We start from the raw sequence: 27,579 nt of genomic DNA, 5'->3' as shown, positions 1-27,579 counted from the left end.
TTAAGAATTTTAAGAACTAGTAAATTTTATTTAAATTTTTATATGAATTATTATTGAGATTAAACATAAATTCCAAATAAGTCATGTGTCATGTTATATTTGGTTTTAATTTATTTAAATAGAAATAATTTTCAGAGAGACTTCAACTTTAACGAAATTGCTTTTGCCTTAAATTTTACCTGAAATCAAAAATTCGCAATGCATTTTCAATATTTAGCTCCATAATCAATAAATTAATTTCTATTAAAATTAAATAAGCTCTGCGGGCGAAGTAAATGAAGCAGCCATGCTGGGAAAATTGTCTCGGGAAATCGATTCGGGGCGTGTATTTGCGACGAGCAACGGGGGTGGCCTCTGCCCTCGGATGAGAGCTCTCGCAGCATTGGCCGAGGGCATCTCCTATAAAAGCACCCCCGTCGGTCCCCGGGGACAGAGCGAAATGCAATCGACAAGGATGCAGGCGGACAGCAGCAGCAACTCTTTCAAGATGCAGAACTATGGGGGCCTGTACGAGGGTCAGGGGGACGAAGACGACTTGCCCTCCTGCGCCTACGCCGGACGCTCCTCCATGCAGCACTACCTCTCGCTGGCAGGTAAGAAAAATTATTGAATTTTTATAAATTTAGTGAACTTTTTTGTTAAATCTTTATTAAAAAGTAATGTATATATTTTAGTGGTTTTATTAATATCATTTAATTAAATTTCTGGAAAAATAAGAGCAGATATAATTATAAATTTTGTCAGTTTTAGTTTATATTTTTTTTTAAGGAGAAATCCCTCATTTTATTGTACCTTAAAAGTAGTAAAATATAAATAAAATAAAAATACAAAACGATATTGTGTAATTTCATATTTTTAACCAGAATGGCAAAGATCTGTACCCAAAATTTAGAATATATTAAAAGAAGAATTTGAAAAAATCTAGAAACTTAAAAATTAAATATAAAATGCAACCTTTTTTTTTTAGAAAAAATTGATTGATTTGATTTTTTTCTTTTTTTATTAAGATGAGCAAGGAGAGGCCCTTTTGGTTGGAAATGGGGATGACGTGCCCTCCGGAGGGATGAACCTCGGCGCGTCCTCAGCGGCCGGCTCCAGCAGCAGTTACTACCACCAGCAGGGTGCGTGTTCCAGCGGAGGCGGCGGCCCTGGAGGCGGCAGTCCGTACCGAGTGCAGCGCCACGCAGCCAACATCAGGGAAAGGAAAAGAATGCTGAGGTCGGCACCTACCCTCGGCCCCAAGGATACCGTAAAGATGTGAGATTTACGGCCGGGGTATAGACCAAAGATTCAGGGAGGGGGTGCACGCAAAATCCATGCCAGAGGCCGGTTTCGTAAATTTCTAAAAAATTAAATCTTGGGATTGTTTACTTTTTATATAAAAAAAATTCCCTCTTTCTCTTTGTATCAATTTTAAATTATTTCATGCACGCAACTTTTGAACAATTTTGCTTTTTCATTTTGAAGCTAATTGTAGGAGATTTTTGAGTTCTAATGAATTTCCTTTTGCGGGTCCAGCAGCATCAACTCTGCCTTTGATGAACTTCGAGTCCACGTCCCTACTTTCCCCTACGAAAAGCGTCTGTCCAAAATCGACACCCTGCGTCTGGCCATCGCCTACATCGCCCTGCTCAGGGAGGTCCTGCTCACCGACTACGACCCGCTGACCTACGTGGAGAAGTGCCTCCGTGGTGAAATCAAACCGGAGCGGGCAGAGTGGAATACAAGCGGTGAGTTCAGGAATTTTTAATTTTTACATATTTATTTTCCACTTTAATAATTCCAATGAGTTGTAAAAACCAATCAAAAATTAATACAAATTTCAAAATTTCCTTATTTTGATTTTAAATTAGATCTCACCGCACGACTTTCCTGGATCAACTGGGAGAATCTGGGTGTCAATCCCGGCCGCAGGGGCGTTTTGACCAATCTGACATTGACTGCCGACAACATGAGCGGTTAAAATATTACCGCAATTTTCCCCATGGATGTGGTGGATATTAAGGAAAACTGTGATAGATTCAATACTAGTCCTTGTTGTTTTTGATGTGGTTGTGAAAAATGTGGCGTGAATAAAAAACGAATCGTTATTTCAAAAGAGCAATAATTTTTCCTTATTAATTTTATTTCTTATTTAAAAATATTAACTTTTGAAATATTATTATTTATTGATTAATCTTTTTTACTAATTGTAAGCGTAATTGAAAGATGGAGATAAAATCAATTAGATTAAAAGCTGCAACACAGTAAAATTCATTGGGGCCCAAAAACAATGAATATGAATTATGTATTTCTTTAATAATTAAAAAATCAACTACTGCTGTAATTTATTAAATTAAAAAATTGGGTTCTATTCTTTTCCTATTCCACAAATACATATTTTAATTTTTGATAAAAATAATAATTAGCTGAAATGCAAATTAGTATTCAATCAATCTATTTAAATTTATAAATAAAATTTAATATTTGCAGTAAATAGAAAAAAACTATTTTTAGTTAAATTCATACAACAATTCAGTTTTAAAAGTTTTTTCTATTTTACTTTTTTAATATATCCTAATTTAACTTGAAAGTAAAGTTTAAAAATAAGGTGCAGTCGTAAGTGAATTTAATAGTTATTTGGTAAAAAGTTGCTTATCACTTCTATAATTTATATTTCTGCCACGTTTTATAAATGGCGTGTCACGGCGCCTGTCGGAATAAACACTTCAGAGACTTTCCTCGACGTTTCTAGATATTATATAAAGCTTTTGGCCATTCCTGCTTACTCATTACTCACGATGGCTCCAACCAAGCTGACGTATTTTGGACTAACGGGCCGAGGCGAGCCCATCAGGTTCCTCCTGTCCTACGGCGGAGTGGTTTTTGAAGATGAGCGAATGACTTTTGAGGAGTTTCACGCCCGAAAAGAAGGTATATACGAATTTATTCATTTAAACTATTTTTATATTTAATTATGATTTTTTTTATCAGAATTCCCACTCGGTCAAGTTCCTGTCCTTTCAATTGAGGGACAGACGATCTATCAGACTGTCGCGATTTGCCGATTTCTGGCCAAACGGTTCGACCTGGTGGGCAAAGACGAATGGGACGCTTTGAATTGCGATATCGCAATTGACACAATCAACGACATCGGCATTGGTTTAATTAAAACAAATGCTTAATTTTAAATAATTTTAATTATGTAATTTTTTCAGCAATGCTGCCATTCGCCACGGAGAAGGATGAAGAAGTGAAAAAACAGAAGCGCGAAGCCGCCATGGGAAAAATAAACTATTTGATTGACAAACTCGAAAGCCAGTTGAAGAAAAATAACGGACACTTCGTCAAGGGCCAAGTTAGATATTTTAAATGTGGACTTATTTCTCAATTTTTCATTAATTGTTTCATTTTTTCAGCTTACTTTTGCCGATTTTTACTTTGCCGGGGTTTATTCCGCGTTCGTCTACCGGTGCGGCGAATGGGATTTGTTCGCCGACAAACCTCTTCTGAAGGCGTTGAAGTCGAAGGTAGAATCCCTGCCGGCAGTTCGGGCGTATATTGAGAAGCGTCCGCCTGGGCTTTATTAACTTTACGTTATAAAAAAAGCCTGTAAATGGAAATTGCAACCATTAAATTTTGACATAACTACAAGCAAAAATCAGTTAGTCTTATTCAATGTAAAATATGCAAATAGCAGAATGCGCAAACACTGGTGTCCTTTTTCGGTGCGTTATTTGTTCTGAAGAGCGAATTCAAGAGCCCACACTTCACTTTTCTTTCATCTCCATTAACCTACGGTTTGACACTTGAGGTATATAAACGCCGAAAGAATCTGACCAAAGTGCAAATTATACCAGCAAAATCACAATCATATTTGCTTACTTCATTATTTGTTATCAATTGCGTGCGGATTTATTCGACTCTACAGGAATTTAACTTTTAATAATTAATGACGTTATTAATTGTAAGATAATGACGCGCTAGTGCAAAAAGTGCGCGTGACTAAACCTCGCTCCTATAACATTGTTATATCCTCTTCCTTTGTTCGTCAAAAAGTTGAGTTAAGAAAATAAAAATAAAATTTGTCATGCCTTCCAAGGTTAAAGTCGAGGCCACTGACGATCACGTCATTGCTAAACCTCCCGTTCCAAAATTACATTTATGAGGAGTGGTGCATCCAACGTGTGGGTTTGGATCTTATCATTTTTAGTCTCTTTTAATAGGCACACCATTATCAGTCAGCGGCTCTTATCACTAACGAAAAGCTCCCTAAATAGCTGCTAAAAGTGGCACCTGCTGCACAGTGAATCGAACCGAGCGCCGAAGAAAATAATAAAATGCCCGAGACGAAGCTGACGTACTTTGGGCTGACCGGCCTGGGCGAGGGAATTCGCTACCTGCTCACATATGCGGGAGTTGATTTTGAAGATTTGCGAATTACCAGGGAAGAATTTGCCACCTTGAAGGAAAGTAAGCATCGTTTGGTTGTTTGTTTAAAAAATTATAAAAAACTTTTGGAAAAAATTGAAAATTCTAGTAATGAAGCAGAGCAGATTATTAGTTAAATAGTATTTCTTTAATCAACGCATTAATTGACCTTTATGGAAAAAATTAATATTTTCGCTGAAGAATGACGAAGAATCAATTTTTTTAAAGGATAGCAATTGAAGTTTATGGTTATAAAGAAAAACACTTTCACTACTACAAATGCTTTGTAAAACCGTCTAAATCCAAAATAGGTCCATATTTGTAAAGCCATGAAAATTCTCAAATTGACTAAAATTCTCTCATTTTTTCAGATTCATTATAAATGGCTATTTTTTTGTAATTGATTCAATTTATATTAAAATTTATTTGCGACTGCTTTTTCTTTTAATAACTGCTCTTTATTAAATTTCTCAGAATACCCTCTTGGGCAGGTTCCTGTTTTGGAGTTTGAAGGCAAAACTCTTTACCAATCAAAGGCCATTTGTCGCTTCTTGGCGAAGCGTTTCAACTTGGCCGGGAAGGACGAGTGGGACGCCCTTTGGTGTGACGTTGCAGTCGACACAATCGCAGACGTCGGAATGGGTATAAAGTATAAATCTTTTTATTATTTTGTTAATTCCGTTTTATTTATATTTATGAAAAGCAATGATCCCGTTTGCGTCTGAAGACAATGCCGAAGCAAAAAGTGTAAAGAAAGCAGCCGCCATGACCAAAATTGCTTATCTGACGGAAAAGCTTGAAAATCAACTGGCGAAAAACGACGGACACTTTCTCAAAGGACAAGTAAGATATATATTTAAAGAAATAAATATGTGATTTAATAAGATTATTTAAAAATTGCAGCTTTCGTGGGCAGATTTTTACTTTGCGGCGATTTACAATACATTCAACTACAGAGCCGACGAATACATTTTCGCCAACAGGCCCAAGTTGAAGGCGTTGAAGGAAAAAATCGACACCCTCCCTGCTATCAGAGCTTACTTGGAAAAACGTCCTTCTGTACCATTTTGACTTTCTAATTGAAATTTACTAATAAAAGGTCAAATCCTTTTAGTTCTTGATAAAATAATTGTGATTTTCAAAAAATTCCTTACTTGAATAAAAATATAATGATTGATATAATTAAATCCGTTCTTTCAAAAATAATTGTGTATTGCATTTAATAAAATAGAAAACATGATTTTTTTAAATTATTTAGTATAAAAACAATATAAATGTGCATACTCCCTTTTTGCAGTAAATAAAATAATTCAAACCGATGAGCAAACAGAGACAGATTGATTTCAGCTCTTGTAAGAACGCGACAATCGGTTCTTCAAACCTTCATCAGACGCTGAAACTTTTTAAATATACATTTTTTTTTTAGCATATTGGAATAAATATAATTTAATACTTTACAGAAAATATTTTAATAAAGTAAAAAACGGCCTAGAATAGAATATATTTTTGTGCGGACTTTGACCCTTTCGTTAATTCTCAGCTCTAATCCAAGGTCAACATTTGTGACATTTAAGGTTATAGACCATGGTCGCGTATCTTATCTATTTTAGGCTCCTTAAATATGCAGAATTTATTTTTTGAACAGGCAAAATTTATTTGATAGGAGCCCTCGGAGGCCTTATCAAAAATGCAGATGTGAATAAATAGCTGGCCAAAGACACTCTCGGTACATTATTGTTTCAAACCTCACCGATATGTCCAAGACGAAGCTGACGTACTTTGGGGTGACGGGCCGAGCCGAGCCAATTCGCTACATGCTCGCCTACGCGGGGGTTGATTTTGAAGATGTTACAGTTCATAGAGCGGATTTGCTCAAGATTAAGCACGGTATGACTTTCTTTCTTTTATAGCAAACTGATTATTGAAAAAATTACGAACAAGATAATTGAAGCAATATTTTATATCACTTACAATTCTGTTAATTAATTTTTTTATCTATTGACATACTTGATCACTCAAGAGAATGTAGAATTAAAGGATTGAATTTTTAAGCATAAATTTAATTATTACCATTTTAGACTTGCCTTTGGGCGAGGTGCCTGTTTTGGAGTTTGAGGGCAAAACTCTTTACCAATCACAGGCCATTTATCGCTTCTTGGCGAAGCGTTTCAATCTGGAAGGAAATGACGAGTGGGACGCTTATTGGTGTGATGTTGCCGTCCAAACAATTGTGGACGTCGGTTTAGGTTCGTTACATTCTTTGTGTTTATTCAAAATATGATTTCATAAAATTTTATTAATAATTGATTTTTTTATTATAATAGCTTTTCGTCGCGACAGAGGTTGGGAGAAAACGGAAAAAGAGAAAAGTGAAACTGGGGCGATTGCCGAACACGCATCCGCTTTGGCTAAAGCTGCTTATTTCGTTGACAAACTGGAAAGCCAATTGGAAAAAAATGATGGACACTTTCTCAAAGGAAAAGTAATGGAATTTCAATAATTTTTATTGAGCGATTTAAAAAAAAATCTTTCTTTAGCTTTCCTATGCCGATTTTTATTTGGCGGGGTCCATAAGTATTTTGAACTTCCAAGCTGGCGAAAACATTTTTGCCAACAAGCCCAGGCTGAATGCTCTGAAGGAAAAAATCGAAAACCTTCCTGCTATCAGAGCATACTTGGAAAAACGTCCTGCTGTGAAATATTAACTTTCTAATAAATAAAAATAAGGAGGCCAATAATTTAAAATTTGTGCACAAACACAGGTCTTGTCATTAATAAATTAAATAAATTGCTAAATTAAAAATATAAATACAATTGCGATATTTATATTGAAGTTTATTTTGATGAAAATATATTGTCTTAACGCTGAATTACTCATAGAATATTATGAAGCGATCTAAGAATTACATGAAATGTGATGCATTATATAATAATAATGTTTCTAGGTATTTGTTTGTTTCTCTGTTGGTTTTTAAATGCAAAAAAAAAAAAAAACTGGGAAATCTTAGTCTGTTATCTCAACACAGCTTCCTCATTGCTATCTAACTTCTAACAACTTGGTAAAACATTTAAAATAAGTTTAAGAAAGGAAATATTTTAAATATCAAAAATTTTATAATTTTTTGAAAACTAGTTAATTTTTTAATATCATATTTTAAATTTTCACAATATTATTATTTAATAAAATTGATATCATTTAATTTGTAATATAACGCAAGACAAACCAAAGGTCTCTAAACTTTTTAATATAAAATATAAAACATGTGTGTGAAATTGATTGTGAAACTTTACCTGTAACATCAATTTATGGAAAAAAAAAAAATCAAAGTTAATGATTTGAACCGATTTGAAGTTGATTGAATTATGTAGTTATTTGAAAGTATTTCCTTTTTAATTGTGTATATGTCACCTTGTTAATGTAGCCTGAAAAATATTTTTTGACACGCAAATAATTTTAAAGATTGAGTATATAAAGTATAAATATTTTTGTAGTTATTATATACATAGACGTATATAATGCAAAAACAAATTAGAGTTTTGTTGTAATGAAGGGAAAAATAAATATGTACGTTAAATTAAATTATGTGAATTTTAATTTATAATACCAACTCATTTGCGCCTTTGGTCAACAAGATTTGGCACTTTTAAATTATAAGTACATGTTACAACTGTTTAAATACATTTTGGGTAAATATACTCAAATGCTGCCATCAGTATGTAACAATAAAATTAATTTAAAAATGATAGTGATAGCAAACTTAAATTTACATTTTTAAGAGCTTATTTTGACGTCCTTAAAAATATTAAGAATATGGTCGAGAGCGGACATCGACCCTTTCAGTAATTCACAGTTCTAGTCAACATTGGGTGACATTTAAGGTTATGGACCACGGTTACGTATCTTATCTATTTTAAGCTCTTTAAATATGCAGAATTTCACTCTTCGAACAGGCAAAATTCACTTTCTATGGCCTTATCAATAGTGGTGAACTGAATAAATAGCTGGCCAAAAAATCCACGCACGGCACAGTGATTCAAACCACCAATATGTCCAAGACGAAGCTGACGTACTTTGGGGTGACGGGCCGAGCCGAGCCAATTCGCTACATGCTCGCCTACGCGGGGGTTGAATTTGAAGATTATAGAATTTCGTCAATGCAGGAGTTGCGCAAGCAAGGTGTGTGACACGACATTTCTGTCTTTTATAGCAGACAGCATTTATAACATAAAATAAAAATAAATAAATAAAAAAAACAACACTGACAAATTAAATAATATTTGGTGCAATATTATAATTTTCCAATTAATTTTTTAACTGTAAATGATGCTGAAGTTTGAATCAATGCTTTATGCTATTAACTACGATATATACACATGTTTCTGAACATTTCAAGCAAATGACAGCAGACTTAAAAGATTGAAAATGTATGCACTTTTCACCGTTATTCCGTATTATTATTCCAGACTTGCCTTTGGGCCAGTTGCCTATTTTGGAGTTTGAAGGCAAAACTCTTTACCAATCAAAGTCAATTTGTCGCTTCTTGGCGAAGCGTTTCAACTTGGAAGGAAAGGACGAGTGGGAGGTTTATTGGTGTGATGTTGCATTCGAGACTGTTATAGACATAAGTGCTGGTACTTATGTGTTTATTCAATCTCCATTGGAAATTATTTCTAACTTTTTGTTTAATTAATAGCTTTCCGTCGCGACAGAAGTTGGGAGAAAACGGAAAAAGAAAAGCCTGATGCAAGGGCGATTGCCGAACATGCGTCCGCCTTGGCTAAAGCTGCTTATTTCGTTGACAAACTGGAAAGCCAATTGGAAAAAAATGACGGACACTTTCTCAAAGGAAAAGTAATGGGACTTCAATACTTTATATTGAGCGACCTTAAACAATTCTTTCTTTAGCTTTCCTATGCCGATTTTTATTTGGCGGGGTCCATAAGTATTTTGAACTACCAAGCAGGCGAAAACATTTTTGCCAATAAGCCCAGGCTGAATGCTCTGAAGGAAAAAATTGAAAACCTTCCTGCTATCCGAGCATACTTGGAAAAACGTCCTGCTGTGCCCTATTGACTTTCTAATCAAAAGAAATAAAGCGTTTCAATTATTTATAATCTGTCCAGAAATGCAGTTCTCATTATTAATAAATTCCTAAATTGAAGAAATATAACAAGAGCGACACTCAAAATTGAGTTTATTTTCAAATACACAAATTTTGTCAACGTTGTAGTGTCATATAATTTATTAACACTCTAAAATTCGTATTTTTTTTTGTCAATAATGCGATACAAAAAATGAGAAAACTTTGTCTGTGTTATCAACACTGCTTTTTAATTGCTATCGAACATACTAGAAATGTAAATTTATAAAATATTAAATAAAATTTTTTAGACTTAATAAGTTATATAAAAAGTATTAAAAAATTAAGCATTTATAAATGTTACGATATACATTTTATTGTTAATAAAAGTTAATACAGATTTTTTTAACTTTGATGCTTTAAATTGGTTTGCTTTATCATAAGACAAATCAAATCAAAGCGGTTGATTTTTTTTGGTTATTTTTTAGTATTTTTAAAATAAAACGTGAAGAGTTGTCCGAATTGGACACAGAACATATTGTAATTTTTGTTAATGTGGCCAACGCTTATTTTTTTACAAAAAAATTGTAAAACTGGATTGAGGATGCAACATTACTATTTTATAGACGTCATTACAAACACAGACCATTATATTCAAAATAAATTAGAGTTTTTGGTGATGAAAAGAAAAATAAATAATATATAGTAATTAAATTTAATCATAATTTAATTTACAATACCAACGCATTTGCGTCTTTGGTCATTAAAATTTGCCTGTTATACTAATTTGCAGAAACTCAAATTTCAAGCCGACGGACAACCACAGATGGTTTCATTTGAGTTGTAGTAACTTCTAGTCAACGACGTTAACCAGCTCTTAAAATTATAAGGATGTGAATGCTTCAAATGAACTGTTATGATACATTTTTTGAAAAATACTCAAATGGTGCCATCAGTAAGTAAATATAAATTTAATATAAAAATGTATTCGGAATATGGTTGAGAGCGGACATCGACCTTTTCAAAAGTACTTAGCTCTAGTCTCAGGTCAACATTGCGTGACACTAGAGGTTAAAGACCATGGTTTCGTATCTTATCTATTTTAGGCTGTTTAAATATGCAGGAATTTTTTTTTGCACAGGCAAAATTTATTCGCCACCTTATCAATAGTGGAGCGTAGCGGAGAAACGAATAAATAGCTGGCCAAAAACACTCTCGGCACAGAGATTCAAACAAACCAAAAATATGTCCAAGACGAAGCTGACCTATTTAAATTTCACGGGCCGAGCCGAGCCGATACGCTACATGCTCCTCCATGCGGGGGTTGAATTTGAAGATTGCAGACTTTCGCGAGAGGAGTTCTTCAACAATAAGCAAAGTATGTATGGCACTCGATTTCTATCTTTTATAGCAAAACAAATTACTTTAAAAATACTTGATACTTCAAAGGCAATAAATTATAAAATAAAATAAAAATTATGATAATTTATTTTTTAAGAAAATATTTTGGATTTTTAGGAAAGGCCATAGCATATTATTTAAATTACATTTCACTCAAATGAAATTAAAGAGGTTTGAAAATGTTCGCACCATTTTAGATTTCCCTTTGGGCCAGGTGCCTATTTTGGAGTTTGAAGGCAAAACTCTTTACCAATCACACGCCATTTATCGCTTCTTGGCAAAGCGTTTCAACTTGGAAGGAAAGGACGAGTGGGACGCTTATTGGTGTGATGTTGCATTCCAAACCATTTTAGACGTCGGTTATGGTATTTTCAGTGTTTCTTAAAACTCTATTGTTTTTCCAATTATTAATATTTAATTTTTATTAAAATAGCTTTCCATCACGACAGAGGTTGGGAGAGAGAGGAAAAATCTGAAGCTGTAATGGCCAGACATGCATCCGACTTGACTAAAGCTGCCTATTTACTTGATAAACTTGAAAGCCAACTGGAAAAAAATGACGGACACTTTCTCAAAGGACAAGTGAGAAATTTCAATGGAAATTGAGCGACTTTAAAATTTCCTCCTCTAGCTTTCTTATGCCGATTTTTACTTGGCGGCGAACTTCAATACTTTAAATTACAAAGCCGGTGAAAATATTTTTGTCAACAAGCCCAGGCTGAATGCTCTGAAGGAAAAAATCGACAACCTGCCTGCGATCAGAGCGTACTTAGACAAATGTCCTCCAGTTCGATTTTGATATAGAAGAATTTTGGAATAAAAACTAAAAGCATAATTATGCATGAATACTAAATAGTTTGTGCTCAAGCCGCTAATTGAGGTTTTTTATTTTCAATTAATCTAAATAATGAATTTAATAATAAAGACGCAGCAGAGTGGCTTTTAATAAAAAAAATAATAATAATAATAATCACAAATATCAGCAATAGTAAAATTAATTATTTTTCTTAATTCTGATTAATTAATTCATAATTATATTAAAATATTATTAGATTTACAATTATAAAAGGTGCTAAAATTTACAAACAAAATATGTGTGACATAAAATCAAAACACTATATATATTTATTGCATTGACATTTGCTTTTAAGATACCGATGTGAGTTATATTGGTATATTATACAGTCGTTTGAACTTAAATTGAGTAAAATTTGTCTTTGAATTTAAAAAGACCAATATTTTTGTATCAATGACTCCACGTCATAAGGACAACAAGGGCTCCAAGGACGGAGAGCAGAGAAAATTGAAGGTTGTAAGAGCTGTTGCAGTAGTGCTTGTGTTTGCACAGGTCGCACTGCACCAGCTTGGCCCCAGCTTCGCCCAAGACCCCCTCAATGTGCTTGCAAGAGTAGTGACCGTTGAAGAAACACCCTCGGAAAGTCACTTGCTTTTGAATGTCTGGAATAGAAGGAATTACTAATAACGCTTAAAAATATATAATTACGAAATTTTAAAGAGGATTATCTTAAAATCAGTTAAAACGTAAAGTTAAAAAAGTGCATGAAAGGGAAGAATAAAATTTAAAAATTGCATTGCATTTTACTTGGAAAAAACAAAAGCGAATGAGCGCTTATCACATTTTGTTATCGGTAGAATGACAGTGACAAGTTAGTTACAACATAAATGGAGAGCGGTGCTGTGAATGCCAAAAGCAATTAGTGTTGCGTTAATAGGCGCGTAAAATGTAACATATGAGAACATTTGTGAGAAATAATTCATAACGTAATTTTTTAATGCGCGTTGATCTCAGAAATTGAATTTTATACTTGATGTGAAAAAGCACTTTTAATCTTTAATTAATACTGTATTAAAGACAAATTTACTGTGTTTTATAGCTAAATATAGAGTAAAAAAACCTACTTGGACTGCTGGCTGTGAACTTGACGCATCTCTCGTCTGCAATTGGGCTGGAGCCGAGCGGAGCCACTCTTTCCTCATGGAAACCAGGGTACAGTAATTTTTGAACAGAGTTCATTGTCTCTTGCGTCGACATGCTGCAGTTCATCATGCTCTTTGTGTACTTGCCCTCGTCAAAGCCCTCGTACGGGCAGTGTGGGTTGTCATTAGAATTGCAGGTGAAGCAGTCCAACGTATTGCCTGCGTGAGATTTATTAAAATCGAAAAATGTTCACACAAAAATTTCAACAACAAAAAGTATAGTTTACCTCTGTGGGCTACGAAAAGTAAAAGAACGAGAACGGTGGAGGAAAATACACTCGTCATTTTTGATGGTTTGTTCGTTACAAGGTGAGAAATGAGACTGTAGCGGAAGTGGCGAGTGGTGCTTTATATAGGCGCAGAGGTGGACGGATATTGTGGAAAATTTCTTAGTAAACTCATAAACTCTGCGTCTTGCAGGAAAAGGCCGACGGAAACCACAGTGATAATGTGTCATGACAATATGTGTTTTGGGCAGTTCGTAAATATTATTTGACACTGAAACTTTCACAAAATCCAACTAGTCAAATATTTGTAATATTTTAAATAATCAAATAAAGCAGTTAAAAAATTCCATATTTTATTTAATAATAAAAAAAAATACAAATTATAATAAATTAATTTGCGCTTTTTGTACACCAAGCGCGTTGAGTACATTTTTCAAGAAAATTTCTCACGCACCCTCAATCATTCTTTGTGCAGCAGAGTACAGAACAAAATTAAAATCCAAATAATTTGGCAGTCTAAAGTTCAATAAATCTTGTGACGCGACCAAGATCACTTCTTCTTGTTTTGCGCGGGGCAGTCGCACTTGCTGGGGAACTTGAATGTGCGCACCGAAGGGCAGTCGTTGGGGCGGTCGGGGTCCCACGCGACCAGGCTCTTGGTCTCGTAATACTGTTTGCAGCCGCAGTCGCCGCCCTCGCTGGCGCACACGTCCACGTCGACCCGCTGGTGCAGACCCTTTGACGCCTGCTGCACCACCACCAGCCACTGACCCTTTGAGTCGCGGGCGTAGCCGGGCTCGACGGTGGCCACGGTTGACGAGCAGGCCTCGGTGGTCCAGGCGTACTGCGCCGCGGGTTCAACGTCCCTCTTGGAAACTTTGTGTTCTCCGGAGGACTGCTCGAAAAGTCCATCGGTCTCGTCCTTGCACTGCTTCATCACGGTCTTTACTTGCTGACTGAAAATTTAATAAATTCAAAATAAGATTTTCAAATAAATTACAATAATTAAAAAAAAATTCTTTTGCCAGGATTATTAAAAAAAGAAAATATCTTACGTGGGGTAGCGAGGAGGAGAGGCGCAGTAACCAAAGTCCTCGGCGCCAGTGCAGTCTTCAGCTAGAATGTCCTTAAGGGTGGTTTTCTTAGCCTTGCTGGTACTGTTTCCAGGGGCAGTGACGTATTTTTTGTGTTTCTGGCTCGCAGCAAGATCCTGTTCATCTTCGTCTTGATCTGCAAATGCAAATTTTTATTTATATATTTCTTATTTATAAATTTCAGTAATTTTCACAAAATATTACTCGACACGAGGTTATTATTCATTAGAGCATTATTTTAATTTAATTTTAAATCTTTTTTAAAATTGTGCAATTAATTTTCAAACCTGGGAAATTAAGACTGTTGGGAAGAGGTTGGAACTGGGGAACGCCGCCAGAGACAGAGTGCGTTGACACAGCCGAGGGGATGCTTGACCTGATGGGGTAGGACGACTGCAGGGCGCTGGTTTTAAGGAAGGGATTGACGCCAGCAGCACCCAGAGGGTAAGCAGAGGCGCCCGCACCAGGGTACTGTTGCACGGGGAGGATTCCCTTGTAGAGCTGAGCGGCAGCGGCGAAGTTAGGGTTGTATTGAGAGAAGGCCGAGGGCAAGCCAAGCTGCGAAACAACTCCGGGCGCGGAAAGTCCCAAGCCAGCAGAGTTCAGTCTTTGGGGAAGAGCACTGAACTGAGGGATCGAAGCGGCAGGGGCGGACGAGAAGGAGAAGGGAAGTTTAGAGTCTTGTGCGCCGAAGTTAGCAGGAAGTTGGAATTGGGGCTGATTGCTTTGGAGCTGGAACTGAGGTTGGCTGTTCTGCAGATGGAACTGCGGCTGGCTGTTCTGCAACTGGAACTGTGGCTGGCTGTTCTGCAATTGGAACTGGGGTTGATTTGTTTGTTGAAATTGGAACTGTGGCTGATTATTCTGAGCCTGGAACTGGGGTTGAGTGTTCTGGAACTGGAAGTGCGTTGGTGGCGCCTGGTGAGACGGAATTTGAGAAGGAAGTTGAAGCTGGATGTGAGAGGGGATTTGAGGGACCTGAGGCGGCTGCTGAGGTTTGGGTTGGTGCACCTGAATTGTGGGGTAGTTCTGGTTGAAGATCTGAGGGTTCGTTTCCTGAGCGTATTGAGGAGATTCGGCAGGAAGGCGCTGGGCAGGTGCTACCACGGTCTTCACATCCTGATGGAAATGCTGCCCAAAGTTAGGAGGAGGGAAGTTGTCGAATTCTGGATTTTTTAAAGATGGTTGTTGCTGGACGAAATTTGGAACTGCAGGTTTTGGTCCTTCTTGGGGTGGCTGAGAAACTGGCTTAGGAGGGGGAGGAAGGGGTTGAGGTGCGTGATGAACCGGTCTCTGGCTTCTGACAGGCGGCCCGCTGAAAGGACCAATTACAGAGGCCTTCTGGATTTCAAAACTAGGTGCGGGCTTGGAGTGCACCACTTTTTTAGGAGGGGGAGGAGGAGGTCCACGGAAAATTGGTCCTGAGTGCTGAGGTGGTGACTGAGAAGGGAAGGGCACGACCCTCTTAGACTCAAATGATTGTGCCCTGAAAGGAACCTCTCCAACCACTCTTTTGCCAGAGTTGGAAAACTGAGGAGGAGGAGGCGCAGGGAATCCACTGAACTGCTCTTTCACGGGCTTCTGAGCGAACGAAGGGTTTTCGTGCTTAGGAGGAACTTTCCCGAAAGAAGCCTGTTGAGGAGGGTGTTTGGGGAATTTTTGAACAGGGACCTCTTTTTGAGGAAAGCCTTGGAAATTTGATGGCGGCTCTTTTGAAAAAGAAGGGACATTTTGAGGACTCTCAGGCTTTGGAGGAAAACCGGTCGGAGCGAACGTTGGCTTAGAAGGGAAGTTCTCGGTTTTTGGTGGACCAGCCGAAATCACTGAACCTTCAAAAGAAGGGAATTTATTGTTTCCAAAAGATGTTTGTTCAGGTTCAAAATTAATTTTGGCGCCAACGGGCTGGTTAAAACTAAATGAACCGAAGCTCTCGGAAGGCTTTTGCGATTGCACGGCAAACGATGGCTGCTGTTCTTGTTTTTGAACTGCGAACGATGGTCGCTCTTTGAAATTTCCCTGAACCACTTCTTGGTTGGAGTTTTGGTAAGAAAACGCGCTAGGGGTGCTTTGGACGTTGATGATCAAAGGCCTCTTGCTCTCGGCAGGCTGAATTTCAGGCACGCTTTCCGAAGCATGACCGACGGGAGCACTAATTGGGGTGAAGCCGTACTGGACCTCAGGGCCCTTTGACGGAGGTCCTTGAGCTCCTTTGGGTCGGTTTGCAAAGGCTGGTTTCTTTGGCGCAGCAGAGGGTGGCCCAAAACGAGGCCCAGATGCAGGTGGTCCAGATCCGGGGCGAGTCGAGTCAGACGGTGGCCGGCGCAGAATTTTTTGCTGTCTGTTGTTTTCAGAGTCGCAAGAAACGGCTGCGACCAGCAGCAGGGCTGTCAAAGCCGACACCTGGAAAGTGAAAATAAATCGCATGTTATAAATTATACTTCCACGCTTTCTGAACAACAATCATCTCTGCACACAATATGTCTGTATATAATTAAAAAAAAACCACTGATGCATTCCATTTGCTTTTTTATAAATTCCTTTTAATAGGTTTTTATTATTCGATCCTGTTACATTCCCTTATATTTACTTTCGCGTCAAGTTCATTCGCGAGACTGGTCATTCGAGTTGATTGGCCTGCTTTCGCCGGCTTAATAAGAAGTTTGCGCGGCATTTTGCATCTCTCGATCGGCTTCCTTGTATATCCTTATTCGTCTCTGTTAGTCGGCAAAAAATGGCAATAAACTTGTAATCGACGAGCAGAATAAAATAATGTCACACTGCAAGGCCGCGATCTACTTTTAAACGCTATGTGCGTGTGCGTGCGTGTGTGATAAAATTGTTAAATAATTACAAGAGTCGTCTCGCGAATTGTAGGTCATAAGCTGTTCGTTGGCCGGCTCCCAGCCTACCGGAGGAATTTGCTGCACCTTTTTTTAAATCATTTTTGCTCATTTTATTGTCCCTCCTTTCATTTTCTAATGAAAATAATTGCAAGCTCGTGACCACTCTACTCAGTAAAATATTATCATTTTTAAAAGAATGAATTCACTCGGTCGTGCCACAGCTGCTTTTTTTCAAAATTCTGTGTCAGTCGTTAAGGTTAAAGAGGATCGAGTATCCTTTCCTTTTTGCTTCTGTTTTCGCTCATTGAACTCTCCACACAAAACAACGGTTTCACCTGCAACCGCGAGTAGAAGCAGTTGTTTTGAGTAAGAAAGGTGATGAGTGAATCATGCATGCAACTATATAAAGAAAAAGAGCAGCAGCTGAATGAGATTGACGCGCTCGGTTGGTGCCTTTGACCCGGGAGCCGGAAAAAAACAAAGCGGCGTAACACGAACTGCCGATTAAAATAGAGCATAATGGAACAAACCGCCTTTGTTTCGTTCAATCTCCGAGCAATTTACGTCTAGGCATATGATTGAAGCATAACTTCGTCATCAATTAAGGAAATCGCATTGTGCAGCGAAAACGAACGGGAACTTTATATTGGTGTGGTTCCCACCGAAACCATTATATTACGGAGCTTGGATTAATGTTGCGTAAACGCGAGAGAAGAGCAACCATGTTTCTTGTTGAGGATGAGCGTGTTTGATTAAAAAGTGGGTATAATTTTGGCCGCGGGTGATTCTCGGCATATATCTTCACAGATGAGTGTCAAACTAGATCTATCCATAAAGAGGCAGGCAGGATCGCATTATTTTCCGGTATAAAATGATCTCGCAAAATGTATGTGGAACGGAAGCGAACGGAGAATCTTGAGAAAATTTTTATATACATAAAATAATACAGCGTATTAAAAAAAAATTTTGTTTCAATAACATAAAAAATTTAAGAAAAATTCAACAATAAATTTACTATCATCTTAATTAAATTCAATTTTTCTTAAATTTTATTTAAAAAAGAAATGTTTATTTTAGTCTTTATTTTCTGTAAATTAAATATAAAAAAGTACTATACTTTTATGTTATGTATTATTAAAATTAAACAATATTTAACAAACAAAAAAGTGTGCTTACCCTGATAATCATGGTGTTCGCGTGTGTGTCTCTAGATGCAGTCAATGTGAAATCTTGAAGCACCTATCTGTTCCTGCGCGGCATACGAGACTGAATGCGTGTGCGAGTGAGTGATGCTGCTTTTCAGACCAACATCTCCCATAAAGCAGGAGTAGAGAAAGCCTTTCTTTCTTTCTTCTCGTCAGGGGCCCCCACCTTTGCCTGCAATGTTCGGTTATATCAGCGCGCGGCTTGGCCTACTAACGAAAGGGCTCCTCTTGGCAGGTAGCGGCGAGCAGGTGCCGCATCCAGCTGACCTGGCCTTGATAATGAATAAATCGCCGCCTCACTATGCGTACATCTAGAACCGGCCGCGATGAATTTTAATCGCATTTTTTCTCGTTTCTAGTCGTGGATGAAGCGCCGGACGCGAGTAAGAAATGCAAGGTGGGTCCGATCGTATATATCAATATGGGAAAATCGCGAAATTTCATTCACGAGCACCGACTTGGTTCACTTTCTTGAGAGAATCACGGAATTTAAACGTCGTGTACTTTCAATAAATTAAGAAAGTTCCTTGATTGTTAAAAGATGAAATTTTGGATATTAAATTTTGCGCACAATTGGCTTTCAAAACTGCATTGACTTGGGAAAAAAAATTATTATTATTTATCACTAACATTGAAATGAAAATCTGAATACAAATTTACAAATGATTCTCAATTTCAATTTTATTCTCTACAACAAATTTAAATACGGGATAAAAAAAAATATGCAGCACTTTAGCAAAACATAATTCTGTAGGTGTATAAATTATTAAGCTTTGCAAGTTTTAGAGATCTATAAAAAATCAAATCACAACATGTATTCATTGATTTTTCAAAAATTTTCTATATTTTTATTTCAGAAAAAATATCTTAAAATCTTCTGTTTTCAAATCGCTTGGTTTTAAAATAAAATGGTCTTCTTCGGCGTAACACTGCCCCAGAATGGATCCATTCACGGCAACAGGGTCGCGTCTCTTTTGTATTGTGTGTTGTTATTATTTATTATTGCATCTCTTAGCCGCGGGCGACACTCACATAACTTTTCGCTGGAGTTCCGTTCTCGCGGCGGTCGTCTTATTATTATCGCAGCCGTGCTAATTGCATGGCCAATAATCGACGCGGCACAGCCTGGCCCAAAAAGTAAACAAATCTTCCTCTCGGTGCAAAATCTTAAGGCGCCGTTTTATTTTTAAATAAGAAAAAAAATTGGTCATGCATTTTGCCGAATTGTGCCACATTGCACTGCGCACAATAGACTTTTGTGAGGTGCAAGTCAGCAAGAAATGAGTAAGACTCTTTATTCAATCGGGAAAATTGCGGTGCTTTTTGAAAGCGAATTATTTTAATGCTCGTTGCCGGTCACTCACTCTTGTTTGTAGGCTGGATTAGAGAGTTTGTAGAGATTATTAAACTATTATTTCTCCTCTGCATCAGTTTGTTCGAATTTAGAGTTTATTAGACGCAGCAGCGGTCCGAGCGGCAATCGAGAGGTGCGCGAGTTTGACCTTTGCGGGAGAGGTCAAGCGGCACCAATTCTCGCGTTCAAAGTGTAGGAATTTAGGATTCGAGGGTAAATATTTGCATTGGATTCCTTCGATCAGAAAAGATACTTTAAAGATCAGAAACCTGTTTTTATATTTTTGTGTAACATTATGTGCCATCCCAAATAGTTCAAAAATAGATAGAAATATTTAATATATTCAAGAGGGGAAAACTTAATTGGTTTTTTACTGCAACCGTTTGAGAAAAAATTGGCTTAGATGACGTAGAATTCCTTGTCAAAATTTTAAATTGTAATTAAAAGTAACAAAATTCCAACTGTGAAAAAAAAATAAAAAAAAGACTTGAAATGGTACACAACATGTTTGTAGGAATTCGATTTTTCTTCTTCTAAATATCAAGTTGACAAAGAATTCCAATTTTTTTATATTTTTAAATGCCATGGTAATTAAATTCAAAGTAAGGGCCGTTATATTTTGCCTTTAACAAAATGATGACACTGATTTTATATTATTACAGGTCCCTCTATTTCTTAAATATCTATTTATACTGTACAAAAATGCAGTTTATTTATTCAAAAAGTGACCATGGAAAATTGATATATTGCAAAACATGCGTTTGGAGTCCAGAAATTTGAATAGGTTTTAAAATAGTAAAATCATAATTATATTTCATAAAATGAACTTTGGAGAAGAAAAATAATTTCTTTTGTCTCATTAAGGTTTACAACAAAATGCCATAATTTGAAACCGTCCGTTGCCATATTGATCTTTAATGGGAATTAATTAAAAAGTTAAAGAGACTTTTTCACCAATCTGCATTTACAATTAATGACTGTTTATTTGGCAACTGTTGTGTGTGTTATTTTTTAAAGGAAACCTCCAATGTCTCTGTGGTATCAGTTTTGGCCTTGCGTCACTGAAGTTTCATTTTGGTTTGCCCCAAAAGGAAGTAAAAAACTGCGCAAAAGTGATTCAACTTTTAAGGAAGTACTGCAATAGGCTTTTTGATAAGGATTTTCCCTGGACGTTTCGCGAAAAGAAGAAAGTTACAAGAGATGATTAGTGTATCACAATTTGATACATCAATTTTAAGAGAGTACAAAATAAATGAAAGCGCCGCGGTTACGCTCGGAAATCTAGGATGTGCACAACAGTGAATAATCGTCACTTTGTTATTTATGATGATAACGAGTAAATTCTTCGCCATACTTCGGAGAAATTATAATATTTTATTCGACGTGAAAAGTGGCCGGTCACTCTCATAATGTACGCTTTTACAAGTTTATATGCGCAGGAAGCGAGGCAGCTGTTAATTGTCCTGGAAATAAATTTATCCTACTTGGCACTGCTGCGGTGAGAGAAATGCTTTATTCAATCGCCGCGTGCGTGAACGCATTTCGATAAATGTATCAGCCGGTGAAATTAACTCAACGTGTGTACTTTGATTCACTGCTCAGGCTAACATGTTGTTTGTTCCGACAACTTTTTTCAACATCCTGGTCGCTACCAATAATGTTCTTATTAGCATAAATAAAATATGCAAATTTTATATATGGGTTAGTTTCTGCTGCGTGAGTTATAAATAGAGAAATCGCAAATCCTTATTTTAGAAATTTGAGGAAAAAATTGCCTCTTTAATGAATATAAATATATTATATGATATAATTTATAGTACAGTATAAACTGAATTTTAAATATCAAAATACCGTTTTATCTTCTTTTACCTAGAAATAAATTAAATCGAACTGTTAATTTTTAATCTTAACACTGATCAGTCTTTAAAATAAATGAAGACTTTAATTATGTTTACATTTTCCAAAAATAGACAATCTGTTATTTTGATATTTTTCATGTTTTTTTTTTTATAAATTAAAATACTCAACATATTCTATTTTTGTTTATCTTTTATTGAAGTTGATAAATTACTATCAATACATATAAACAACCACCAAATAAATTATTACAACCTAATAAACTCCGCAGTCCACAATTCACGACCATAGTTATACATATTTATTTAATGATTCCTTTTCGATTTCAGTCTCGCGCCAAAGTCCGCATCAGAATCTTCCAAAATCTCGTCGCTCTTCTGCTCCTCGGTTTCGTCGTCGTAGAACTCGGACGCGGCATCATCTTGATCGTGAGAGGCCGGCGCCGGTGCAAAGGAGTACCGGACTTCGGCGCCGCTGTCGTAGTCGATGTCGTTTTTCAATTTGCTGGCGCTTTGATCAAAGCCCTTGTACTTTTCGTACTGGTCCTGGAAGGCCTGCAGGAATCGCGAGTTCGTGTCGCCGTAGAAAGTGGTTGTGTTTTGCACCGCCGCCTGAAGTTGGGCCATCTGTGACTGCGGAGGACTCACTGAAAAAAATTCGAGTATATAAAATAAATTTTCAAATGGATTATTTTGAAAGATATTTTTACTCTCGCTCTTTAGAAGTAATTGGAAATTGAAACAAATTATTATTATTGTTTATTTTTCGTAAATAAAGTAAAGAGAGAGAAAATATAAAATGTATAGAAATGGCAGCAACTCTTGCAGACAATTAAACGAAAAGCCTAAAATTTGCTCCATATGCTGAGAAAATGATATCAGGCTATATAATAAATTCAAGCTATCTTTGAAAAAAGTCTTAATCTATTTATAACATAGTAATTTTAACCTACTTATTATAATTTTTCCAATAAAATTTAAATTTTGCTTTATTAAAACCTTTAATGGAATGTGGCACCGAGGCTTCGAATTGCTGCAGAATGAGACGATCCAACGGAGACCTTGAGACACTGGGATGAGAATTGGGATCTCTGGTCACCGGCACATGAGGTGCAGGTCTGCTTGGGTCAGGGTCCGGGGCGTAGTAGGGCAGACCAAAACTGTTCTTCGAAGGATCTTCGAAAACCTTTGAAATTAAAATTTTTTTGTATTATTTTGTATTTTATCTTTTTTCTTGTTGTATGCATTTTTATTTAGTAAATTTTTAACCTCATATCCATGGTCGACTGAGTTGAGAGGCACGACTGGGGTGGCCACGCTGGACACCAGAGCTGGAGGTGCGGAGACGTAGCCAGAGTTTGGTCCCAAATTGGGCGCCGGGATGGTGTGGATGGCGCCTTCGTTGCTCGTCACAATCGGCGCCACGTAATGGGCGGCCGGTCCGGCGGGCGGCGACGGGCTGAACTGCTTGACAGGAGCCACCTTTGGCCTAGACGGAGGAGCTACTTTGAAGGGTCGGTTCACCGAAGGCGCTCTTCCGAGGTGGACGGGCAGCGGACGGAACTTGGGAGGACCGTGAGGAGGTCGCGGCGGCAGACGAAGGGGCCGCTTCAGGTGCGAAGGTGGAGGGCCTCGAGGTCCGTAGTACCTGTAGTTAGGCGGAGGGACGTCCGCAGCAACGCAGGCCACGACAACCAAGAGGACAAACTGAAAAAAATCTTTTTATAATTATATGTTTTTCAATTAATATAAAGCTAAAAAAATCTTAATAATGAGCAAGTTTGCGCTTAAAAAGGCTTCAATTAAAAATTCATTAAATTTTTGGAAATAATTTTTTTTTATTAATTATCTTTCTTAAAATTGTTCTCTTTTTGAGTAAGCAAGGGGTTACTTTCATTTAAAATAATTCAGAAAATGTTTTACTTTACAATATATAATCAAATATTCTTGAGGATGACAATGGGTGCCAAAAACGGTTGCCAAATTTTTTTAGTTCCGTCGCCAACTCAAATGAAACACGCCTATTGTGTTTTCTCTTGTCGTCCGAGTCAATTTAAAAGGCAAAAACTAAAATGTATTGGTGAGCTTGCACGACTTTCATTGATCGGTTAGTAGCTTACTGGGGCAGTAGATCATCAGGCGAATACATAAAAAAAAGATCATTAATTTGATGGGTTTGGAGAGTTGACAGTTCTTTGCGAATTTCGGCAGTAAAAATGAGCGGAGAACAATGATTATTCTCAAGTCACCCGTTTTCTCTTTTAACTTTCAATTATTATTTCCTCCTTATCAATCACCACCTCCCGTATGTAGCAATTCATACTTGTACGTGTTTGAAATTATTTATTCAATTTTTCCGTACGCACTGCTATAAAAAATTTAGTTTGCATTCGAGACACGTTGTTCATTAGATTAATTATAACAGTGCATAATTTAGAAACAATGGGAAGCAACGGTAAAAGTTCATTGGCTTTTGATCGGATTGATACTTCATATTTAAAATTAAGTGTCTCAAATAATTCATCAATTCCGACTCGTGGAGCGAAATTTGAAAAATTGTTAACTCCCAAATAAAATTTTTACTGAAATTATAAATAATGGTTTACAAGAGGAATAAATTTTATAACGGTTTTTAATTTAATTTATGAAATTTGGAAGCTTCAAAAATTTAATTTTGCGATAGGCACTGAAAACTATATAATTAAAGAACATTACTTTTTACACTTTATATTTAAAAAGAAAATAAAAAAATTAAAAAATTCAATTGTCTGATCAATAACTAAACAGTGTTAGATGGTAAAAAAATTAAAATGTATCAATAAATTAAGTAAAAAGTGAGAGCATTGAACCGAGCGCCAATCGACTATCTATTCAATGACATTTTTTTATTGATTTTCCTTTTTTGAAAGATAGATTGTTACTCACCATTTGGCAGAGTTTTCTTACGACCTGAGTCATCTTGTCGGACCCTGGCACCACCTGAGAGCACGGCAGGTCACTGCCAAACCGACTAAACGCAACAAACGGCCGCGGCGAGGAGGAAGAAAGAAGAGGAGGTAGGCGGAGGAGCATACGAACAAAATCAGGTCACTAGACCTTCTTTTCCTCTCTTACTTTTTTAGTTTGATATATTGTGAGCCAGTCAACAAGTTAAATTCATTCTAAAAATTATTCTTATCAATAATGTTATTTGTAACTGCCTCTTCAGATTGCCCGAAAAGGACCAAGATTAATAAAAAATTTACTTTTTTGTGTGCGCTAAATTTTGATTTTTTCAATGACGCAGGTTAATTCTTTGAAAACTTGTCAATTTATCTTAAATTAAATTATGCCAGAAAAAAGATTATTATGAGTTTTGTATTTAAAGTTTCTTGAAATTTAAATAATATTACAAAATATCCGGTTTAAAATTCGCTCCACTTGCATAAAGGATAAATTGACAAATTTAAGTGAAGAGCAAAAAGGAACACAAGTTTTGCGGAAGTGGCACACGATTGACCGACAGACGTGCCGCCAAGAATGATTGCGTTTTAGACCGGTTTCTTGTTTCTGTACCTCATCGTACTCGGCCAGCAGAAAATTTTAAGTGCAACGTTTGAATAATTTTAAACAGAGTAAAGCCGGAATCGTTCCAGTCAACGAACATCAGGCTGAATTTTATATAAAGTTTTGAAGTTTGTCAAAATTTTATTGCCACAAAAATCAAAATCCGTGACATTTTTTTTTTATTAGAAATTCAGTCACCAGTTGATTGCCCATATTATTGCTTTCCTCAAAATAAAAATAAAAAGTAATACAGTTGTTGGCATAATATTGCTCACATTTGTGTACAAATGATTGATTTTATATGTTAAATTTTCGTAATTCTTTGAGATATATTTATCTCTGCAACAAAAAAATGTAGATCATAAATCATAATTTAAAAGCGTTCACTTTTACTATTTTTTATTCTTAAATTTTAATGCATAGTAATTGTTCACGCAATCATCAAAGCTGCTGTTCTTGGGTATGCTTGTTTGCTGATTGCTTATTTTACAGAAGAATAAATTCAATAAAATGATTAATGATTATTTATGCAACCTGCGTTTCTTTTAAGCTTTGAGAGTTGCATACATTTTTCCATCAATTTCTCATTGTTTGTTTCTATTCTATACCCTATAGCCACAGACGTAGGTGTTATGGATTTTGCGCTCATGCGCTCTTTAATCATGTTCACCCCACAGGCAAAGCAAACATCAGATAGAGAAGAAAAAGGAATCTGAGTAGACGCACGTAATACGCTTGCGATTCTCAGTGGCCGGTAAGATTGTTCTTTTAAAAAAATTATAATTTGCTAGCCTTTCCTCTGAAACTAAATTACTAAAAATTTTGACTAATAATTAAGTATAATAATCACTTTGACTATTTTAATTCTGGCATTAACAAGCAATCTTTTTTTTTTAATTATGTGACTACCCACACATAACATACTTGGCAATAATTCCAAGTTAATTCCAACCGAACCCCTTTGCAAAATTATTGGCTAAAATAAAAAAATTATAAAATAATATGTGTGATTTTTGCAGATCATGTCTTACCGTGGCCAAGACTTCATTCATCCACGCAGGTCTCGAAAGCGTTACAGCTTCTGCGATGCGCTGGAAGATACTGGTAATTAAATTTGTCCCCCATTGAATTAATTGATCAAGAATGCATTCTTCTTGAAAGTTCCTTGATGAAAATTTAATCTTCTTTATCAGTTAAATCTAAATGTAGTGCAACCCTAAAATTACCAAGCAAACTTTTTACTAACCAGTCCTTTAAAAATTTGTGAAATTCCTTTGTTGAAGCTTTTTTAATTCTTAGGATTTTACACATTTTCCGCATATTTGGTTTTTGCAGCTTTGGATATTCGGCATAGCCGAGGCAAATGGCTCAAGGACGAGCACATCAAGCAAGTGTCCAGGCACGAATGGCACGTGCTTTCAGCCACCAACCACCAAACTGTGTACACTGTGAAGAGGCTGATTGAAGATGACGACGATCAAATCGAGGAGCACAACTACAGGTGCGAGTACTGGGGCCACGAGGACACCTTCTATGCCAACGAGGGCTATTGCAGGAGCTGCGAAATCTGTTGCCACTTCTACGAGTGCGACTGTCCTGACGAGCACCCCATTTGCAAGCACATCCACAAGGTGCACATGTTCAACAACAAGGTAAATTAATGAAAACTGAAATTTCTAATTAAAAAAAAAAAAAAATTATTTGCAGGCTGTCAAAGAGCAGCAGCCACACGATTTGCAGAAGACAATCGAGACGGCACTGAATGACCTGAAGACCCTGAGGAGTTCAATCCGACTCACAGACGAGGGAGATTTCTGCGTCGAACTTCAAGCATTTAATCAGATGATTTTGGACAAGTACTTTGCTCAGTAGAAAAATCTGGCTTCTTTTTAAGTAATTTAATAGACTCTATCAATCGCAAATGTATTGAAGCCTTAATTGATTGACACAAAGTTAATAATTGCAACTTTTTGAATAACAAATAAGTCTATAAGTCTTATCGAGACTACATTGCTGCTTTTGTATGTAATTTAAAACAAAAAATTTAATTTATCTTTATAAAATAAGAATTGACAACTTTTAAAAATGTAAAAATATCAACTTTGAAAATTAAAACGAATAATGTGAATATAAAGCATTGTGAATGATTTTCAATCTATATAATCACTATGTTGATACATCCTACCTACTTTGCAATACATATAAATTTTTAATTATAATATTCTTCTTCAATAATTTTTTATTAAAAATTTTTGTAATTAATAATGTTTTGCAATCCAGTATAAAAATTAATGTAAAAATGATAAAAATAAAGCTAACTTTTAGTTGTGAAGATATATCAGCTTTATGTCTTGTCGATATATTGTACTCTTTGCCATGACTATACAATCATCTGATATTCTGATTGGTCATAATACTAGTATCAAAAATACAAAATATTTGAAAAATACTGTGCCAAATCCAATTCAAAACATGATCAAGCATGCCATTAACAAACAGATTAACGCAAAAAGAACAAGAACACGCTATTTGTTCTGACGATTTATACAATGGCATGTGTATGA

General features: G+C 36.3%; 9 protein-coding genes across 11 annotated transcripts; 6 read left to right on the top strand and 3 right to left on the bottom strand.

The window, feature by feature from the left end:
* The first annotated feature begins 274 nt into the window (after positions 1-274).
* Positions 275-2,085, top strand: LOC132192749 (twist-related protein 1). 3 transcript variants are annotated; one of them, XM_059612848.1, is made up of 4 exons: positions 275-593; positions 1,008-1,218; positions 1,522-1,730; positions 1,854-2,085. In XM_059612848.1, exons 1-4 carry the CDS (start codon positions 287-289, stop codon positions 1,961-1,963), a joined length of 837 nt encoding a protein of 278 aa, XP_059468831.1. In that variant the 5' UTR covers positions 275-286; the 3' UTR covers positions 1,964-2,085. The 3 variants fall into 3 exon arrangements, with proteins under 3 accessions (XP_059468831.1, XP_059468830.1, XP_059468829.1); XM_059612847.1 differs by having other exon boundaries at positions 1,008-1,257; XM_059612846.1 differs by having other exon boundaries at positions 1,008-1,257; positions 1,519-1,730.
* A 613-nt stretch (positions 2,086-2,698) lies between these two features.
* Positions 2,699-5,516, top strand: LOC132205807 (glutathione S-transferase-like). The gene is made up of 8 exons (XM_059635114.1): positions 2,699-2,913; positions 2,974-3,141; positions 3,198-3,337; positions 3,399-3,561; positions 4,288-4,452; positions 4,885-5,052; positions 5,114-5,253; positions 5,314-5,516. The coding sequence occupies exons 1-8, from the start codon at positions 2,781-2,783 to the stop codon at positions 5,479-5,481; spliced, it is 1,245 nt and encodes a 414-aa protein (XP_059491097.1). The 5' UTR covers positions 2,699-2,780; the 3' UTR covers positions 5,482-5,516.
* Positions 5,517-6,148: 632 nt separating this feature from the next.
* LOC132192650 (glutathione S-transferase-like) lies at positions 6,149-7,425 on the top strand. Its single transcript, XM_059612705.1, has 4 exons — positions 6,149-6,297; positions 6,489-6,656; positions 6,735-6,892; positions 6,948-7,425. Exons 1-4 carry the CDS (start codon positions 6,165-6,167, stop codon positions 7,113-7,115), a joined length of 627 nt encoding a protein of 208 aa, XP_059468688.1. The 5' UTR covers positions 6,149-6,164; the 3' UTR covers positions 7,116-7,425.
* A 1,023-nt stretch (positions 7,426-8,448) lies between these two features.
* LOC132192838 (glutathione S-transferase-like) lies at positions 8,449-9,567 on the top strand. Its single transcript, XM_059613011.1, has 4 exons — positions 8,449-8,587; positions 8,875-9,042; positions 9,105-9,262; positions 9,317-9,567. Exons 1-4 carry the CDS (start codon positions 8,458-8,460, stop codon positions 9,482-9,484), a joined length of 624 nt encoding a protein of 207 aa, XP_059468994.1. The 5' UTR covers positions 8,449-8,457; the 3' UTR covers positions 9,485-9,567.
* Positions 9,568-10,675: 1,108 nt separating this feature from the next.
* Positions 10,676-11,909, top strand: LOC132192484 (glutathione S-transferase-like). The gene is made up of 4 exons (XM_059612467.1): positions 10,676-10,869; positions 11,090-11,257; positions 11,326-11,474; positions 11,524-11,909. The coding sequence occupies exons 1-4, from the start codon at positions 10,737-10,739 to the stop codon at positions 11,689-11,691; spliced, it is 618 nt and encodes a 205-aa protein (XP_059468450.1). The 5' UTR covers positions 10,676-10,736; the 3' UTR covers positions 11,692-11,909.
* Positions 11,910-11,994: 85 nt separating this feature from the next.
* Positions 11,995-13,273, bottom strand: LOC132192485 (uncharacterized). The gene is made up of 3 exons (XM_059612468.1): positions 13,118-13,273; positions 12,813-13,049; positions 11,995-12,350 (listed from the first exon to the last, which is right to left on the bottom strand). The coding sequence occupies exons 1-3, from the start codon at positions 13,173-13,175 to the stop codon at positions 12,139-12,141; spliced, it is 507 nt and encodes a 168-aa protein (XP_059468451.1). The 5' UTR covers positions 13,176-13,273; the 3' UTR covers positions 11,995-12,138.
* A 177-nt stretch (positions 13,274-13,450) lies between these two features.
* Positions 13,451-18,406, bottom strand: LOC132192988 (trithorax group protein osa-like). The gene is made up of 4 exons (XM_059613248.1): positions 18,231-18,406; positions 14,499-16,611; positions 14,173-14,347; positions 13,451-14,073 (listed from the first exon to the last, which is right to left on the bottom strand). The coding sequence occupies exons 1-4, from the start codon at positions 18,240-18,242 to the stop codon at positions 13,668-13,670; spliced, it is 2,706 nt and encodes a 901-aa protein (XP_059469231.1). The 5' UTR covers positions 18,243-18,406; the 3' UTR covers positions 13,451-13,667.
* Positions 18,407-21,652: 3,246 nt separating this feature from the next.
* LOC132205782 (uncharacterized) lies at positions 21,653-24,546 on the bottom strand. Its single transcript, XM_059635054.1, has 4 exons — positions 24,395-24,546; positions 22,739-23,176; positions 22,469-22,655; positions 21,653-22,116 (listed from the first exon to the last, which is right to left on the bottom strand). Exons 1-4 carry the CDS (start codon positions 24,539-24,541, stop codon positions 21,776-21,778), a joined length of 1,113 nt encoding a protein of 370 aa, XP_059491037.1. The 5' UTR covers positions 24,542-24,546; the 3' UTR covers positions 21,653-21,775.
* A 1,146-nt stretch (positions 24,547-25,692) lies between these two features.
* On the top strand, positions 25,693-27,149 carry LOC132205783 (uncharacterized). Its single transcript, XM_059635057.1, has 4 exons — positions 25,693-25,769; positions 26,035-26,119; positions 26,351-26,667; positions 26,723-27,149. The coding sequence occupies exons 2-4, from the start codon at positions 26,038-26,040 to the stop codon at positions 26,885-26,887; spliced, it is 564 nt and encodes a 187-aa protein (XP_059491040.1). The 5' UTR covers positions 25,693-25,769; positions 26,035-26,037; the 3' UTR covers positions 26,888-27,149.
* Positions 27,150-27,579: the final 430 nt, after the last annotated feature.

The sequence above is a fragment of the Neocloeon triangulifer genome, unplaced genomic scaffold (genome assembly GCF_031216515.1).
Source record: "Neocloeon triangulifer isolate White Clay Creek 2 clone unplaced genomic scaffold, ASM3121651v1 ptg000003l, whole genome shotgun sequence".
In the NCBI taxonomy this organism is placed as follows: Eukaryota; Metazoa; Arthropoda; class Insecta; order Ephemeroptera; family Baetidae; genus Neocloeon; species Neocloeon triangulifer.
This window is presented reverse-complemented; position numbering and strand designations above follow the sequence as displayed.

What these genes read in the sequence shown, in the direction of transcription:
- LOC132192749 (XM_059612846.1), top strand. Translation starts at nt 287, where the DNA reads ATGCTGGGAAAATTGTCTCGGGAAATCGATTCGGGGCGTGTATTTGCG. An exon ending in GCACTACCTCTCGCTGGCAG is followed by an intron (nt 594 to 1,007) that starts GTAAGAAAAATT and finishes TTTTTTATTAAG; the next exon opens with ATGAGCAAGGAGAGGCCCTT. An exon ending in GGCAGAGTGGAATACAAGCG is followed by an intron (nt 1,731 to 1,853) that starts GTGAGTTCAGGA and finishes ATTTTAAATTAG; the next exon opens with ATCTCACCGCACGACTTTCC.
- LOC132205807 (XM_059635114.1), top strand. Translation starts at nt 2,781, where the DNA reads ATGGCTCCAACCAAGCTGACGTATTTTGGACTAACGGGCCGAGGCGAG. An exon ending in GTTTCACGCCCGAAAAGAAG is followed by an intron (nt 2,914 to 2,973) that starts GTATATACGAAT and finishes TTTTTTTATCAG; the next exon opens with AATTCCCACTCGGTCAAGTT. An exon ending in ATTTGCCACCTTGAAGGAAA is followed by an intron (nt 4,453 to 4,884) that starts GTAAGCATCGTT and finishes TAAATTTCTCAG; the next exon opens with AATACCCTCTTGGGCAGGTT.
- LOC132192650 (XM_059612705.1), top strand. Translation starts at nt 6,165, where the DNA reads ATGTCCAAGACGAAGCTGACGTACTTTGGGGTGACGGGCCGAGCCGAG. An exon ending in TTTGCTCAAGATTAAGCACG is followed by an intron (nt 6,298 to 6,488) that starts GTATGACTTTCT and finishes TTACCATTTTAG; the next exon opens with ACTTGCCTTTGGGCGAGGTG. An exon ending in AATTGTGGACGTCGGTTTAG is followed by an intron (nt 6,657 to 6,734) that starts GTTCGTTACATT and finishes TTATTATAATAG; the next exon opens with CTTTTCGTCGCGACAGAGGT.
- LOC132192838 (XM_059613011.1), top strand. Translation starts at nt 8,458, where the DNA reads ATGTCCAAGACGAAGCTGACGTACTTTGGGGTGACGGGCCGAGCCGAG. An exon ending in TGTTATAGACATAAGTGCTG is followed by an intron (nt 9,043 to 9,104) that starts GTACTTATGTGT and finishes TTTAATTAATAG; the next exon opens with CTTTCCGTCGCGACAGAAGT. An exon ending in GACACTTTCTCAAAGGAAAA is followed by an intron (nt 9,263 to 9,316) that starts GTAATGGGACTT and finishes TTCTTTCTTTAG; the next exon opens with CTTTCCTATGCCGATTTTTA.
- LOC132192484 (XM_059612467.1), top strand. Translation starts at nt 10,737, where the DNA reads ATGTCCAAGACGAAGCTGACCTATTTAAATTTCACGGGCCGAGCCGAG. An exon ending in GTTCTTCAACAATAAGCAAA is followed by an intron (nt 10,870 to 11,089) that starts GTATGTATGGCA and finishes GCACCATTTTAG; the next exon opens with ATTTCCCTTTGGGCCAGGTG. An exon ending in GACACTTTCTCAAAGGACAA is followed by an intron (nt 11,475 to 11,523) that starts GTGAGAAATTTC and finishes TTCCTCCTCTAG; the next exon opens with CTTTCTTATGCCGATTTTTA.
- LOC132192485 (XM_059612468.1), bottom strand. Translation starts at nt 13,175, where the DNA reads ATGACGAGTGTATTTTCCTCCACCGTTCTCGTTCTTTTACTTTTCGTA. An exon ending in ACTTTTCGTAGCCCACAGAG is followed by an intron (nt 13,050 to 13,117) that starts GTAAACTATACT and finishes AATCTCACGCAG; the next exon opens with GCAATACGTTGGACTGCTTC. An exon ending in GTTCACAGCCAGCAGTCCAA is followed by an intron (nt 12,351 to 12,812) that starts GTAGGTTTTTTT and finishes CTTCTATTCCAG; the next exon opens with ACATTCAAAAGCAAGTGACT.
- LOC132192988 (XM_059613248.1), bottom strand. An exon ending in CAACAGTCTTAATTTCCCAG is followed by an intron (nt 14,348 to 14,498) that starts GTTTGAAAATTA and finishes TTGCATTTGCAG; the next exon opens with ATCAAGACGAAGATGAACAG. An exon ending in TCTCCTCCTCGCTACCCCAC is followed by an intron (nt 14,074 to 14,172) that starts GTAAGATATTTT and finishes TTAAATTTTCAG; the next exon opens with TCAGCAAGTAAAGACCGTGA.
- LOC132205782 (XM_059635054.1), bottom strand. Translation starts at nt 24,541, where the DNA reads ATGCTCCTCCGCCTACCTCCTCTTCTTTCTTCCTCCTCGCCGCGGCCG. An exon ending in TAAGAAAACTCTGCCAAATG is followed by an intron (nt 23,177 to 24,394) that starts GTGAGTAACAAT and finishes GATTTTTTTCAG; the next exon opens with TTTGTCCTCTTGGTTGTCGT. An exon ending in GGTGCCACATTCCATTAAAG is followed by an intron (nt 22,117 to 22,468) that starts GTTTTAATAAAG and finishes AATTTTTTTCAG; the next exon opens with TGAGTCCTCCGCAGTCACAG.
- LOC132205783 (XM_059635057.1), top strand. Translation starts at nt 26,038, where the DNA reads ATGTCTTACCGTGGCCAAGACTTCATTCATCCACGCAGGTCTCGAAAG. An exon ending in CGATGCGCTGGAAGATACTG is followed by an intron (nt 26,120 to 26,350) that starts GTAATTAAATTT and finishes TGGTTTTTGCAG; the next exon opens with CTTTGGATATTCGGCATAGC. An exon ending in TGCACATGTTCAACAACAAG is followed by an intron (nt 26,668 to 26,722) that starts GTAAATTAATGA and finishes AATTATTTGCAG; the next exon opens with GCTGTCAAAGAGCAGCAGCC.